The sequence below is a fragment of the Anopheles darlingi genome, chromosome X (assembly GCF_943734745.1).
Source record: "Anopheles darlingi chromosome X, idAnoDarlMG_H_01, whole genome shotgun sequence".
NCBI classification, from domain to species: Eukaryota; Metazoa; Arthropoda; class Insecta; order Diptera; family Culicidae; genus Anopheles; species Anopheles darlingi.
In genome coordinates, this window is record NC_064873.1 from 4,180,082 (window position 1) to 4,196,134 (window position 16,053).

Sequence of the window (16,053 nt, forward strand, 5' to 3'; positions counted from 1 at the left end):
GAATCAAGCGAGGCAAAGCGAAAACGAGCGTCATCGTATTCTATCGCAGGCGGTTGCAGACGAAGCGTGGTGGTGTATAATGAAATGTTGCATTCGCCTACGTACGACGGAACTATTTTTCCCAACTTCTGATGTAGAGGACTTGTTGTCATGGTCTATTTGGATTACTATAAGATTTATTGCTCTTTATTTAGACCACAGTGGGATCTGCTTTGTTAGTTATGCTCTTGTTTTAATTTCGCCATGAGTAAAGTGCTTTTCCATAACAATCTGTTTAGTTATATTTGCATTAGGATCGTTGTTTTGTTTTTTTTTCTTTTAGCTCTTTGTAACATCTAGCACAATAGTTCGATAAGGTAAGGTTACCAAAATGGGTTTAACGGGGTGTAACATGCAAACACACGCCGCGATCATTGGCTAGATCAGGGGACTCATATTAGCATGCGGGCCGCATTGGACAGTAACAGCCAGTCAGCGGACTGCACTGAAAGGTAACAGGCTGTTCGCAGGCAGCAAATCGACTGTTAGACTTGCTGCCTGCCTGACAGTCGATTTGCTGCGACTGTTAGAAACGTAATATAAGTCGATTTGCTGCGACTGTTAGAAACGTAATATAGATAGTAGCAAAATGAGCAGAAATATATAACCTTCACGCTTGGCACCTCTAACCCTACTTGAAGTAAGCGATCAGCATGTGCTTCAACAAAACTAGCACAAGAATGCGGAACAATATCCTAGAGATGTTCGAATATCAATCGGTTGAGCGCGATGGCCGGGGTTGCGCGTCGCCGGCCCCGTCCTCCGATCGAACCACCTCGAGCGACAGATTGCTGCCGTAAGCCCAGTGAAACGGTTCGCTGAACTTGACCATATGGACTAGCGTTTTGTAGGGATGAAGTGCCGCATGATCGATGTAGCTGTCGCAATCGTAGCACCACACGGACAGATCGCTAAAGCTGAGGGCAATCGGGTGATTGGGCGTGTCGGTGCTGTGCCGTACCATGTGCTGGCCAACGTACCGACCACAGTAGATGCCATAGCAGATTAGGCACATCCAGTTCTCAGCCCGCGAGTCGCAGTTGGTGCAGGGTGCAGTAAGGTCGATTGCTGGAACGGTTAAAAGAGGGATGAAGGCGCAAAGGGACGCATATAAGGTAAAGGTTCTCGCCAGTTAAACCAGTGCGTCCAGCTATATAATACTCACTAAGAGGGATCGTTTCAGGTTGCAGCAGCTTCAAATGGGGACAATCCTTCTTAGGAACGATGGCAAACATTTCTTCATTTTCAAGTGCCTACAAAGAGAGGAAAAAGGTCGATATTGAACTGGGTTCTGTGCTCCCTCCCTTTAACTGGCCAGTAAGGTTTTGGTGAAGTCTCCGCAGCTATAACGCAACAGGGCCTACCTGCATGTTTTCTCGGAGAAACTCGGTAAGCGTCTGCTTCGGTGCGCTGCTCGCGGCCCGGGAAGGGCCATCTCCTGTGCCGCCAGAACCGGAGGCTGTCGAGGACGATGTTCGATTCGCTCCGTCGTTGCTATCGCCTCCGTCACCCGGCTCGCTTAGGGAGATGTTCTTCAGCATGGCACTTAGCTCGAAGTTACTGCGGAAGTTTGGTAGCTTCTGGTTGCCGAAACATAACGCACTCCAGTGCTTGCTCTGCACCGCTATGACATTGCGCAGAGTTTCGTAACACGAAGCCGTCACTATGGCCGATTGGTGTTGTGGTGTGATCGCCTGCAGCATCGGCAGCGGATCACCGAGCAGCGCCTTCGCGCACATGGCCATCGCGTGCGATATCGTGTTCACATTGTAACCGCCCTCGAGGCAAACGATGACGCGCCCGCCAGCCAATGACGAGAGCCACTGCGTGAAGTAACCGTACGCCTCCGGTGTAACGCGGCACCCGCCGAGCGGGTCACCGATCGCCGCATCGAACCCGGCCGACACTAGCACCAGCTCCGGATCAAACTCATATGCGATGGGCAGGATGACCGAGGAAAAGGCGGCCATGTACTCTGCGTCACCCATGGATTTGTAGTTCCAGGGCACGTTCACGGTGAACCCAGTGCCCTTACCGTGACCGACCTTCGTATAGTTGCCGTCGGTGCTGCGCGGGAAAAAGGTACCGTTGTCGTAGCGGTGCACAGAGATGTACAGCACTCGGGGATCCTCCTCAAAGATGTGCTGCGTTCCGTTGCCATGGTGCACATCCCAGTCTACTATCAGCACTCGCTGCAGATTGTGCTGTTCGAGCGCAACCCGGGCTGCGACAGCCACATTGTTGAAGATGCAGAACCCATGCGGTTCGCTCGGTTCGGCATGATGGCCTGGTGGACGGACGATGCACAGTCCAGCGCGGCTACGACCACTCATCACCTCGTCAACAACCTGAATAACCGATCCGGCGGCCATGGCAGCGCTAGTAAACGTTTTCGGATGCAGATAGACGGAATTGTACGAATTGGCCAGCTCCTTCAGGCCGGTCACGTCCTTGCCGATCAAGTGCATCCGCTCTACGATCTCGCGATCGTGTACAAGGCATAGCTCGTCCAGTGTTGCTGGGATGGCCGCGATGCGCTTCATCCGTTTTGTTAGCTGGTAGTCCTCCGTGAGGCTCCGATAGATGTTCGCTATCCGGGCGGGATTTTCCGGATGCAGCGCATCGCTGCTGTTCTGGTGCTCGAGCATAGTCTCATCGTACACATAGCAAAGCCTATCAACCGGGAAGCTTAGATCGGTTGCCAGGCGCAACTGTACTAGCCGCTCGTGGATTCGCTTGCGCTCCTCTACCGACTGCACCGGATAGCAGTTTCGCGTTTCGTAGCGAACCTCGCCCGAACGCGGCGGCTCTGGCTCAAACCTGTACTCGGGCAGTTTGTGGAAGTTCTCCTGTGGGGTTACATTATTGTAATCCTCCACACTGCAGGGCGGTAGAGGATGGTGTGCATCAATTAGTGTGGAATGAATGGTCGTCAACATCAAGGCACTTACTTGTACAGCTCATTCAGCTGTAGACTTTTCCAGAAATTTCGGTGGCTGGCGATACAGTTCAGTATCGTTTCTCGGATGCTTGCACACGGTGCCGTCAGTTTGTCGGCCAGCTTGGAGCATGGATCACCGAGCAGTGTTTTGAGCGTGTGCATGCTTGCCTCAGCCAGCGACTCCAGACAGTAGCCGCCCTCCAGCACCACTGCTACACGGCCCTGTGCCAGGGACAGCAGAGGGCTCAGCAGATGTGCGTAGAAAGCAGGCGTTATGTTCATCATACCCTACCGGAGCAGATAAAAGCAAAATAGTTTTAAAATCAACAAAAGGTGTAGCGATTCAGCAGCGATCATAGAATCATTTGCAAAAATAACACGAAAACGGATTAATAGCCATCGCACAGTTTTGTGTGTGTGTGTGTGTGTGTGTGTGTTTGTGGGAGTGAAATAAAGAAGTGTGTGAGTGTGTATCCAGCATAATAAAGAATTGTATTCCTGCTCAAATGATTGTTAAAATGCGACAACACGAAAATCGAATCATTCAGAATGGGGCCCTTCAATGCGTTCGCTGCTTCCAGCAGATTGATGCGTTGATGCTTATGTTAGTTCCTTAGGAATAGTTGTGGTTTGCATTAATAATGGATTCGCAGACTGGACTGGTGGAGACAAACAGCGCAAGGTACCTTTTCATCGCCCATCGCAGAATCATAACCGGCCGATACGATAACAAGCTCTGGAACGAACTATGGTTCGTGTTCGCAACGAGGGGGAAGAAACAAAAGAAAGAAACAATAAAAATGAGAAATAAATAGGAACCAACCTCTGGGCAGCCGAATGCGGCATCGTAGCCAGCAGAAATGATTATCAGCTCCGGATTGAACTGGCGCGAGCCCGATTGCGTTGGTTAGAGGCAGAGATAACGAAGTGGAAAGAAATTAGATAATGCATTAGTATTGCTCTGCCAGAGAGCCGGATTGCGACGGGAGGGCTTCCCCGTTCCGCTAGCCTCTTTTCCTTCTTGCACTCTTGTCGGCGCGAACAAAATCTAGGCGAATAAGTTACCTCGGTAGCAACCGGTAACAGCAGCTGGTGCCAAATGGCCAGATAGTCCGCATTTTCCATTCCGATCTCGTTCAGGGGCACATTGAAGTTGAAGCCCTCACCCTTACCAGAGCCGACAAAATCGAAGTCCGATTCGCGCAAGTTGGGCCAGAAGGTGGCGTGTTGGTAGCGGTGGACGGAGAAGTACAGCACCCTAAGTGTGTGTGAGCAAGGCAAATAATAGAGTAGCGAGTGGGCCGGCGTATTATTTGTCGGTCAGGACATGCCATCGTACCGTACCTGGGATCAGAGTAGAACATCCGCTGCGTGCCTTGCCCGTGGTGCACATCCCAATCGACGATAAGGATCCGGCTGAGACCGAGTTTATCGAGTGCGTGCTGGGCGGCAATGGCGACATTGTTGAAGAAGCAATACCCATTGAACTCGGCGGTCATGGCGTGGTGGCCGGGTGGCCGTACTATGGCCATTCCATTCTGGATTTCACCTTTGCACACGGCTTCGACAAGTGCCACCGTGCTACCCACCGATAGCAGGCTCGTCTCGTACGACCCCTGCAATGATTCGACACGGACGGGGAAAAGCAGAAGCAGTAGTTACAACAGCACATTGCTTGGAAAACCACGAGCGCTTCACTGTGAGTGAATGAATGAGGGGAGGGGAGGACTACCTACCGGATGGATGAAGATGGCATCGTAGCGCGAGCTCAGATCCTCCAGCTGTACCTTATCCAGGGAGCCGCGTGTTGCCTTAAGCGTTTCCAGTAGCTGCTGCGTATGCTTGAGCCGAATCTCTTCCTCGGTGGCCAACCGTGGCCGCACGAACGTACACCGATCGATCAGCTGCTCGAGCTCTACCCGCTTCATTACCTCCAGGTATCGTTCCGGGCACTCGGGGTAGTTCGGATCCCACAGGCAGCGGTGCAAGACGAATCGATCGTCGTACACGACACCCGTCGCGAACCGCTGCCTTTCGCTCGAGCTGATTGCGTTCTGGTAGATATCCTGCAGCTGTTGATCCTTGATTGCGGACTCTTCACTTTGCCGCCGTTTTGCCGCGCTCATCTCGGACATCTTTTGTTTACCCTGCTTCTTCGCCTCGGCCAAACTCGACGACTGATTTGATCGTCCACGACCACCTACCGTATCAGGCTTTTTGGACTCTTGTTGCTGCTGTTTGGTAGTACTAGCGCTGGTTTGCTCGCTTAGCATAGCACTGCAACGTCGCGTGGTTACGCCCGGCTTTTGTGTGTATTTCTTGGAAGGAGGCTTGAGGGTGAGAGAACTGCTGTTAGATACGACACGCTATCAGACAAGCGACAAGATTAGTTAGCATTAAACCACACAGCACGGCGGAAGGTCTACAGCGAACTGAGGCGACTTTTCGAACCTCTTGTCATTTCACCCCCCGGATGGCCTGACATTTGATAGCTCGCGTGCTATCGGTGCGCCCTCCAAAATCACGCGCCCAAAGAGGCACGCACTAACACTCAATCATTTTACGATTGTAAATATAAGTGAAAATTACACCTCGTCATTTGGCGATCGCTCTGCTCGATGTGCTGTTGGAGTGCACAAACCAAATTAATTGTTACGACCGGTTCAATTAATTAATTCGGTATCGATTTGCCTGCCGCTGTGCCTGTGCTTTTGGCTCCGATCTGCCCCAATTTATCCTGCCATATTCGATCGATAAATAAATCGGGGGACTGTTGGCGCGTGCCCTCGAGGATGCCGTCCAGTGTTCCACTTACCATTGTTGGGGTTCTTACTCAAGGCTGCTGCTGCTGCTCCTGGAACGGCTAGCGTGGGTTGAAGGTGCAAAGATTGAAAGGAGCGCTTCGTGTGTCCGGAATGGGCTTATTGGGAGTTCCAATTCTGGTTGCTTGCTGCTGTTTTTGTCGTTTAATTTCTGATTGGAAATGTTGGATGTCCTTGACCAAGCTTACTAACTTCTTTATAGCTCTAACGATACCACTTCACGATGCACGATGGAACTAAACCGAACACACTGAACATTTGCCGTAATAGGCTAGTTGTTCAACCTACGAGCTATCCGCCAACGCGCGTTGGTCGTCAAGGTCGTATTGCCCAAAATTGGCGCCGGATTCGGCCACCGAGATTCCACCCAAACCAAGAACGAGCACAGCGAATTCAGACCACCTGGACACTCGAATACCGTACGCGACAAACACGACGAAAATAATTTTGTTTGATGCTTTTGCGGCTTTACCCGGAACACAGCTTATTGTTTGGTTTTTTTTGGTATACCGTCATGGTGTCTTGAATATACCTAATGAAATTCTGCTCGACATGCATAAAATTGAGAACTTTTTTCGCGGCCATTGATAACCCCCTTAGTAGCCCTATAGTTAGATGTTATGCGGTTTAGCAGGTTCTGAGAGGATGATAAAGACCGAAGGCATACGCCAAAATAGAGGACAATTCTCTTAACTGGAACATACGTTTTTCCGATAACTATAGATTGTGCAAATTAAATTAAAATTCTCCCTGGTGAGTAAGGTACCGGACTCGCGCTGTCGCAGGGTTTTTGGACAAGCCTTCAAACCTAACTCCTAAACCTTCATAAAATGCGCACGCTCGGTAAGGTGAGCGAAGCTGCTGCTGTCAGACCTCTGCGGAGCCGTCTCTGTCCAGTGTTTATAGTTTCTTGTTACCTTGGTGAATCAAAGCGAATGGTGATTGCCCAATCCAATCGTGCGGCAGTGTAACGGGGGGTGGAGTGCTGCATGCTGTTGGCTAGCCTTTTCCATTTAATCGCTGGACTTGCATTGCTCCTATTTACCGTGCATTACATCTATTACGTTGTGACGGCGCTTCAACGGTCCACCAGCAACAATATGCAGTCCGAGGATGCAAAGTACATCAAAAAGTAGGTATCATTCGAGCTGTACGCTCTCGTCTCGTCATGGATGAGGGGGGGGGGGGGGGGATGTGTGTCATAGCTCTGTAAGGTTGCACGGGGCCATGGCTTTGTGCAACACCGTTTGCGCCACCCAAAAGAAGAAGAGAGGGTGGTGTAGCATGGTGGTCGCGTCTAGTGGTAAAGCCAGCCCTCGCCAGGCTATCGATTTTTCGCACTAGGGGTTGACGCCGTGGTCACTACGTAGCTAATTATTTTGTCGAATCGCACACAACTGCTCTCTGTCACATGCACACGCTAGGCGCTGGAAGGGGGGTACCATCGAGCCGCACCCGACGGAAAAGGCGCTGATCGTAAATTATAAACTGGAGGCTGCCGTGTTTGGTGAACCCGGAGACCCGATGCTAGAGGACAAGAAGGTAAGTTACTGTTAGATTTGCTCTATCGCGCTCCTTCAATTTAGTAAATTGAAGGAATTGTGATGGGATAGCGTGGGTGGGTAGATGAGTAGGTTCTCAAGGTCCCTTTTGTCTTATTTGTTTTAGGATTGTCAACGCATCATTCGGCTGAAATCACTGAACTCCAAGACGGACCCAGCCGTGCTGGCGCGCGAAGTGGTGGATAAGTGCGACCTCATCCATCGCTCGCAGCTGTCTGATATCGAGCAGATCATCTACTACCTGAAGAACCGAAAGAACGTCGAACAGTCCTCGGCGTCGTCTGTTGGGGTTGGAGTGGGCAGCCAGCGTTCGGTGTCGCGCGTGTCCGGCAAGGTCAGCCCGATGATGGAAGTGACCGAAAAGGCCTCGATCCGAAACATTGACGAGTATATTGAGCTGCTGTACGAGGATTTGTCGGAGAAAGTGAAGGGTTCGCGGTTGATCCTGCAGCTTGCCCGCGATCCCGACAATCTTGAGGAGCTGGAGAAAAATGGTGCGTAAACGGCACAAATGTGTAGTACAACTGCTGCTCAGCTGTGTGCTGTGACTGCCAGGATATGCTTCTTTACGAATATTCGAATCCATTGCAGAGGCTGTCCTGAGTGCACTGTCTCGAGTGCTGCGTGAAGATTGGCGCCGGTCGCTGGACCTCTCCACCAATATCATCTACATCTTTTTCTGCTTCTCCACGTACACGAGCTTCCACTCGGTGATTGTTAACTACAAGATCGGTTCGCTCTGCATGGATGTGATCGATTACGAGCTGCGGCGGTACGATCAGATGAAGCACGATTTGGATGCGCGCAAGAGTGGTGGCATAGCCGCTGCCGTTGGACAGTGTGCGGGAGAGAATGCCACAGCAGTGGCGGCGACTGAGCGGCGCGACCGCGATAAGGAAGTGGCGACGGGCCTCCGGAGTAGCAGCGAGCAGCTGGATACGATCATCGATCAGGAGAAGCCGAAGGATATGGAACCGCCACGGCGACGCATTCCGGAGCTGAAACAGCGACCAAAATCCGGCAACTGGGGCAGCTTTCATGCTGGCGTAGGGCTACAAGGCAATACTGCCATAAGCGCATCACTCATTAAGGCTCACTCGATGAACAACAGCTACCACGAGGCGCTATCGTATGAAAGCGTTGGTAGCACCGGTGGCACTGTTGCGCCACTGAGCAACATTAGTACCAACGCGTCAACCGATAGTCTCAGTGGTCTGAGCGGCGGTACCGCCTCGACCCCTCAAACGCCCGGCAGCACGGACGGCGGAGCGATGGATCGGCCTGATCCACGCAAGCAGAAGGACGACTACGATAAAATCAACAAGCAGTTCAAGCTGTTCGCCCGTAAGCAAGAGCAGCTGCTGCGCGTCGCCTTCTACCTGCTGCTCAACATTGCCGAGAACGTGAAGCTGGAGGAGAAGATGCGCAAGAAGCATATCGTGCGGATGCTGCTGAAGGCGCTGGAGCGCCAAAACTTTGACTTGCTCGTGCTCGTTGTAACGTTCCTGAAGAAGCTGGCGATCGTGCGGGACAATAAGGACGAGATGTGTGAGCTGAACATCGTCGAGAAGCTGCCACGGCTGCTGCAATCCCAGAAAGATCTGGTGCAGATGACGCTCAAGCTGCTGTTCAACCTGTCGTTCGATGCGCGGCTGCGGGCTAAAATGATTCGGGTCGGCCTATTACCAAAGCTGGTTACGTTTCTGAGTGACGACAAGCATCACGGCATCGTGACCAAAATTCTATACCACATGAGTCTCGATGACAAAATCAAGTCAATGTTTACGTACACCGACTGCGTGCCAGTCGTAGTCGACTTGCTACTGCTGAATCTGAACCAACGTTCCGATCCCGATCTCATCGCGCTCGGGATTAATTTAGCGCTCAATCGACGCAACGCAGCAATGATGATCGAAAATAATCGGCTTCACAATCTGATGTCCCGGGCGTTCAAGTGCCAGGACACGATGATCATGAAGATGATACGAAACATTTCCGTGCACGATACGCTTCGGTTGCACTTTGTGGTAGGGTTGATAACAGCAGACAGCAAGAGCTACAGCTGATACTGATCCGTTTTACCTTTCTCTCGACAGGACTTTGTCGGCGATTTAGCCAAAATACTGATCGATTGTGGTGATGAAGAGTTCACCGTGGAGTGTCTGGGCATTCTTGGCAACCTGGCGCTTGCCGATCTCGACTATTCGCAGATCATCCACAACTTCAATCTGATACCATTGATCAGGAATATGCTAGTCCCAGGTGAAAGATCCCTCGCTTGGCCACTCATGTTTTACCTTTGCTCTGCGGGCCCTTGCCTATTGCTTTGCAGCTTCCTCCGTGTCTTCAAAGTATGCCAAATTTGATCGCTTCGTGCTTCCTTTGCAGGCAAATACAAGGACGATCTGGTGCTGGAGATGGTGGTATTCCTGGGAACGTGCGCCACGGACGAATCGTGTGCTATGCTGCTGTGTAAAGCGGACGTGATGTTGTCACTGATCGAGCTGCTAAAGGCGAAGCAGGAGGACGACGAGATGGTGCTACAGATCGTTTTCGTGTTTCAACAGGTGTTGCGCCACGAAAGTACGCGCTGCTACATGATCAAGGAGACGGAATCGCCTGCCTATCTGATCGATCTGATGCATGATAAAAACGCTGAGATACGGAAGGTTTGCGATCTCTGTCTGGACATTATCGCAATCACTGACAGCGAGTGGGCGTCCCGCATCACGGTAATCCGTTTTTCGCCCAGGAAAGTTTTCATTTCATCTTGTAAAGATTCGTATTCATTCTTTTTCAGGTGGAAAAATTTCGTAATCATAACAGCCAGTGGCTGAGCATGGTGGACTCACAGGAAAGCGTGGATGATATACAGACATACGGGCCGATGGAGGATGACGAGAGTGATCTCAATGCGTACCTGACGTCGGACTATCTGGATCAGCTCTATCACTCCGGCGCCGAGTCAAACGATGATGCGGATAGCAACAAAAACCGCTCGGGCTCGGCCATGTCCAACTACAGCCGTCCGGTGAGCCGGTAAGCGGTTGGCCACCAATCATCATGATTGTGTACATATCTCGGGTGCGCATATATGTTGATTCGAATTTCTTTTTGAAATATTTTACAGCTATAGTCGAAACCTGGACGATTTGGAAACTGTCGCTTAAATTATGCGACCGCCTGCCGCAGGCTTGCCCAGTCGATTTGCAAAATACTTCGAAATGGTATTACCATGGGAGCGTCTCTATCGAGATTGACCTAATTCGGAAGGATCGAATAGATGTGTTCCCTACGCTCCATAAAATTCCTTATTTCAAGAATGTGTCGCTTCAAGCTAGTCGCTGCTTAACAAAACCTTACAAACAGATTGTGCGGCTGTAACGGTTTGGCTTTAAGCTTAATTATTACTATGTTCTCTATTTAATACTTAGGTTGTCGTATAATTTAGTGTTAGTGGCGTATGTACGAATTGTGCTTGCGAAATGCACAAACACATGAAAAACGATGTGCTATAATTCAAAATAAATACCCAAACTCGTTCTCAACAGCTTATCGGATATTCATAATCGATTGGCTCACTGTGCTCAATATTTCCTGAACGTAATGTGCGACTAGCTAGATTTGACGGAAGTAGCTGCGACAGAGACTGATTTTTGTTTGCAAAGAAAATACCGATAGGGCAGCTGCTACGGGATGCCGAGGTGATAATTCATACACTTTACGCTAAGCCGTTTATGCATTCTCGCCGTACTCTAATGGATAGCTAAGCAAAACGTAAATTTAAACGAAACGAATAATTAATGAAAGTCATTGATTATTTACGGTTGAGCGAGTCGCGTTGTACTCAGCCCTGAAGACTTCATCTTAACCATGAAACTAACTAGCACATGCTACGTGCGAACAGGAAGGGAGTTTGTTGTTGTGGTACGGTACGATAGACAGGCAGGTGTGTATATAGCCGATTTATTGACGTAAAAAGACTCATTGGTCGGAACCATTGTGCACGCGCTATTTGTGATAAGGGCAATCAGTGCAGCGGGTGATTCGCTATACAATCGGGTTGGCAAATTCCTGCGCGATGGACGTGATACAGTTTGTCAAATTACTTTCGCTGCTCTGTGCACTGGCCGGGCTAGCTAACAGTGTTGGTAAGCGAAAAGCGATCGCCAAACAAAGTACCACACTGTTGATCCATTAACCTCCTTTGCATCTAGAGCGCAGGAAGGTAATCGTCAGTGTAGATGCGGGGGCGGACGATGCGTGGGCGCTCTTTTATCTGCTGCAGGCCGTGAATGAGGTGGATGTGCTGGCGATTAGCTGCTCGCATGGCAACACCAACGTGACGAATGTGGCGACAAATGTGCTGCGGGTGCTAGAAGCACTACAGCGTACCGATATTCCACTGTATATCGGTGCCAGCGAGTCGATATTACGACCAGACCGACGAACCGACTTCGGTACACCGTATTTCGGATTGGATGGTTTCTCGGATGTGCCGTTCGAGCGGGAACCTAGCCGCGCTCCGCTGCGGAATGGCCATACACTGGAACAGCTGTACGGGTTGATCATTCAGGTTGGTGCGGGGAGAGGGGACAGGATTCAAACATTCAGTTAATTTATCTCGGGTTTGTTGGCATCTCCGGGGGTCGTGGGGGTTTGCACCGTTTTGCAGCATCCAAATGAGGTAACATTTGTCAATCTTGGCCCGCTGACCGACCTGGCGCTACTGTTGAAGGTCTATCCGGAAGTGCGCCTGCTGCTAAAAGCCGTCTATCTGATGGGCGGTAACCGACACGGCGTGGGTAACACGGAGCAGGCGGCCGAGTTTAACTTCTACAAGGATCCGGAGGCGGCCAGCATCGCGCTTCAAACGTTCTCTGGGGCGATCACAATTCTGCCGTGGGAGACGGCCCTACGATCCAACCTGATGACTAGCTTGGAGTGGCGTATGGATGTGCTGGGCGCGAGTAGCAAGCCAATCGTGATGCTGCTGAACCGGGTGGAACGGGCGGCACTGGAGAAGCTGCCCGAGCAGGAACGCAGCTGGATGCCGTGCGACCTGCTGGTGGCGATGGCCTTGACGTCACCGCACCTCGTAACCGAAAGCAAGCAGTACGGGGGGGATGTGGAGCTGGGCGGTCGCTTGACCCGCGGACAGCTGGTGCTGGATCATGGTAACGAGGGCACCGGACCGATAACGATAATCGATAATCTGGACGAAACGAAGGTATGGGAGTTGCTGCTGACGCTACGCTAACCCGCCGTCATTGGTGCAATCCAGGCATGATTTCTCCCAAAGGGTTGCTGTCAGTTGAGAACGGTTAACACCCCGAGTCATATAGTTCCGATAAGCCAAATTGTAAAACACACACGTACCACCGTTTAGGCCACTTTTGTGTTTTTGTTTTTGCTGTTCTTCCTTCTTGTTCCTCCGCTTCTGGACCGAATCCACGATTGAGCCGGCAAGTACTGAACCTGGGGTCGTGTGTAAACGCGTATATGTCAGCAAACAATCGTACTGAAGAACTTTGTTGAAAAGTCTAGAAAACTGGCTGCTTAGTGGCCGGTTAGCAGCCGCTTAAACATTAAGCGGCCCCATTGCACACCTTTTGTGAATAGGGTACATCTCACCGCCTTCCGCCGAGGGGAGCACCGGATCCTCCTGCTGTGTGTCTTGCCATCGCCGCCAACAACGAGCTGGAAAAGGCAGCAATGTCCGTCAACACCCGCGGTTCCCTTTCCAGATAGGCACTGCCTGGGGGGACTCCATCAGCCCTGTGGACAGCGTTCCATTGCCATTCCACGAGCCGGACAGCGTATCCCTCTTTACCTATCCCATACTGTGAATCACGCTTCTGGTCGGACCTGGATTGCCGTGCGGCGGTAGCAATCTTCGCGCATGAGGATGTCGATCGGTGGTGGTCTGAGAGCGGTGCGGCGATTCCTGCACTGGGGACCGTTGACCGCAATAGGTGAGTGTGCACAGCATGCCAAGACATCCTAATCCCCCGGCACTAGCTAATGCTTCTCCTACTCCTCCTCTTTCGTATTGGTCTTGTTGCAGGAATCATTAAATCGATTACCCTAATGACGCTGTACATGAATGCGATGTGGTGGCCGGCGGACCGTTCTTTTCTCGGCTTCCTACATCAGACCCTATTCATCGTGCTATCCGCTAGCACAGGCTTCAACTTCGTGATGGCCTCACTGACCGGGCCAGGCTTTCTGCCGCTCCGGTGGCAGCCGGAGCGCTCGATCGACCAGCAGTACCAGCAGTACTGTGGGGTATGCGAAGGCTGGAAGGCACCGCGGTCACACCATTGCCGCAAATGCGATCGGTGCGTCATCAAGATGGATCACCACTGCCCGTGGATCAACAACTGTGTCGGTTGGGCCAACCACGGTTACTTTACCGCCTTTCTAGCGTGTGCCGTACTCGGATGCTTGCAAGCTACCATCGTCCTGTCAGCTTCGCTGTACGTCGGTCTGTACCGCGACTGGTACCTGTACTATGGTCACTACTCAAAGGTGACGGTACAACTCGGCATGTGGAGCCTGGTACTGTGCGTGTTCAACGTCGGCTTGGCGATTGGCGTCATCATCACGGTCGGCGCACTGCTAGCGTATCAGGTGCGGGCGATCCTCAACAATCGCACCGCCATCGAGGATTGGATCCTGGAGAAGGCACGCTATCGGCGCGATCGCACCAACGAGGTGTTCTGCTATCCGTACGATCTGGGCCGGTGGCGTAATGTGCGCCAGGTGTTCAGCACCTCATGCACCCCGGCTGGCGATGGCATCGAGTGGCCCGTCGTCGATGGATGCGATCAGTACACCCTAACGGTAAGTGCCATGCCGATCGATTCCCTTGTTTCCACCCTTTTTAATGCTGATTTGATCTTGAACGGCGAACAGCGTGAACAGCTGGCACAGAAGGAAGAAAAGCGAGCGCGCACCAGAACGTACACCATCAGACGTATGGTAACGGGTAGCTGGGTGCCGCTTTTGTCACAAGGATTCAAGGTGTGCTGTTCGCCACCGCTCACTGACGAGCCGCGCATCAAGCTATCCGTCGGAGACGTTGTACGTGTGACTCGATGGAGAAAGTGAGTGTGGCTGTGTTGGCGTAATGCCTTGGCCTCTGCTCGAGCGAAAATCCAATCCATTTCATTGCTTTATCTTTCTCTTTGCTCCCTACCGCAGGCACTGGCTGTTTGGTGAGAAGGTATCAACGGAGCGGGAGCCCGCGAGCACGGAGAAGCGTAAGCGACTGAGAGGATGGTTTCCTCGGCAGTGTGCCGTTGAGCTGGCTGAGGATGACTACGACATGAGCGAAGAGCAGCAGCAACAGCACCACCAATATCTGGAAGAAGAAAAATCGAAAACGAAGGACAGGTAAACGGCGTCCACACGACGACGAATGTTGGAGAACTTGTCGACGAGAACTTCTAAATTAAACGTCATCCCATACAAATCCGGCGAGAAGTTATCGCGATAACTTTGTGTGGCAATTTGTGCTCAATTTGAACAAAAGTTATCGCGATAACTTTCTCGCCCTACTGTTTACATACGATTTGACAGCTCCAAAAGAAGTTCTCGCTGGTTCTCCCTTGCTCGCTTGCTAGACGTGCATTGCAGTTATCGCGATAACTTCTCGCCGGATTTGTATGGGATGACGTTTGTTTGCGAAGTTCTCGTCGAGAAATTCTCCAACATTCGTCATCGTCTGGACGGAGTTTTAGAGTTGCAACTGCAAACAACATCAGCCGTTTGAATGCCGGCCAGTACACTTTACGTAGCCGTATCGCGAGCTCTGGATACACCGTTTTCGGGCCCAAGTAAACAAGCAAGCTATGTTTCTAGTCAACCGCCAGCAGTAAGTAAACTTTTTCGCTCTAACTAAATTATTGGATCATCAAGTAGCCAGTTGCCAGTTGTTTCTAGCCATCGTCCAGCATTTCTAGCCGGCTTCCAACAGTAAGTAAACTCCTGACACAGAAAGTAAAATTCTGCTGCTCATCTAGCACGCCACCAATTGTAAGTAAATGCGTGCCACATCCAACTTAACCATGTATGCACCGTGAAATCGTTTCTTCGTAGGAATATGGGGGGTTAACTATTTTTGATTTTCAGATTTAATTATTTCATCAACTGTTTGTCATGTTTTAGTTGGAGTGAACCAGTTTACTTACTGTTGGCGGTTGGCTAGAAACATAGCTTGCTTGTTTACTTGGGCCCGAAAACGGTGTAATGACGAGTTACGAGTATTAGGAAGATAGAAATCAAATTAATTTTGTGTGTAATTTCGAATGACGAAAGCCGCGAAGGTGAGGTAACAGGAACCAAGCAGGTGGGTTAGTGGGTGAGAGTCCCACATTGTTCCTGATGTCTTTGTCCAGGTTCGCACATAATGTATTTTATTATGCTTGTAAAATTAAAAAAAGGAATCAAATTAAGATAAATGCAGTCAAATGAACACAAGTTCCTAGCTCGATTTTAATCGCTTATTTACTTGTACTTTCTTATTTGCTGTATTAGTAGCGAGAATATCAAAAACGAAGCAAAATATCGTATCAACGGCTAATAATGCAGTATGTATTTCAAATGAGGTCTCCCATCCTCCTCCCCCCTCCCCCTTACTCCACATAAAAAAGATATCACAGTAGTGCTCTCAAACAGCCGATTC

At 50.7% G+C, this 16,053-nt stretch overlaps 4 protein-coding genes across 5 annotated transcripts; 3 read left to right on the top strand and 1 right to left on the bottom strand.

Annotated features, from left to right (window-relative positions):
* Positions 1 to 301: 301 nt before the first annotated feature.
* Positions 302 to 6,291, bottom strand: LOC125956064 (histone deacetylase 6). 2 transcript variants are annotated; one of them, XM_049687570.1, is made up of 9 exons: positions 5,796 to 6,291; positions 4,717 to 5,310; positions 4,325 to 4,596; positions 4,046 to 4,238; positions 3,667 to 3,726; positions 2,991 to 3,268; positions 1,404 to 2,919; positions 1,205 to 1,292; positions 302 to 1,107 (listed from the first exon to the last, which is right to left on the bottom strand). In XM_049687570.1, exons 1-9 carry the CDS (start codon positions 5,796 to 5,798, stop codon positions 752 to 754), a joined length of 3,360 nt encoding a protein of 1,119 aa, XP_049543527.1. In that variant the 5' UTR covers positions 5,799 to 6,291; the 3' UTR covers positions 302 to 751. The 2 variants fall into 2 exon arrangements, with proteins under 2 accessions (XP_049543527.1, XP_049543518.1); XM_049687561.1 differs by lacking the exon at positions 3,667 to 3,726 and adding an exon at positions 3,804 to 3,863.
* A 413-nt stretch (positions 6,292 to 6,704) lies between these two features.
* On the top strand, positions 6,705 to 11,121 carry LOC125954191 (kinesin-associated protein 3). Its single transcript, XM_049684286.1, has 8 exons — positions 6,705 to 6,934; positions 7,227 to 7,344; positions 7,471 to 7,858; positions 7,956 to 9,391; positions 9,461 to 9,626; positions 9,753 to 10,096; positions 10,165 to 10,403; positions 10,495 to 11,121. Exons 1-8 carry the CDS (start codon positions 6,792 to 6,794, stop codon positions 10,532 to 10,534), a joined length of 2,874 nt encoding a protein of 957 aa, XP_049540243.1. The 5' UTR covers positions 6,705 to 6,791; the 3' UTR covers positions 10,535 to 11,121.
* A 176-nt stretch (positions 11,122 to 11,297) lies between these two features.
* LOC125954207 (uncharacterized) lies at positions 11,298 to 12,132 on the top strand. The gene is made up of 2 exons (XM_049684310.1): positions 11,298 to 11,515; positions 11,582 to 12,132. The coding sequence occupies exons 1-2, from the start codon at positions 11,446 to 11,448 to the stop codon at positions 11,980 to 11,982; spliced, it is 471 nt and encodes a 156-aa protein (XP_049540267.1). The 5' UTR covers positions 11,298 to 11,445; the 3' UTR covers positions 11,983 to 12,132.
* Positions 12,133 to 12,639: 507 nt separating this feature from the next.
* LOC125954199 (palmitoyltransferase ZDHHC6) lies at positions 12,640 to 16,002 on the top strand. Its single transcript, XM_049684298.1, has 4 exons — positions 12,640 to 13,339; positions 13,432 to 14,210; positions 14,283 to 14,473; positions 14,571 to 16,002. Exons 1-4 carry the CDS (start codon positions 13,267 to 13,269, stop codon positions 14,764 to 14,766), a joined length of 1,239 nt encoding a protein of 412 aa, XP_049540255.1. The 5' UTR covers positions 12,640 to 13,266; the 3' UTR covers positions 14,767 to 16,002.
* Positions 16,003 to 16,053: the final 51 nt, after the last annotated feature.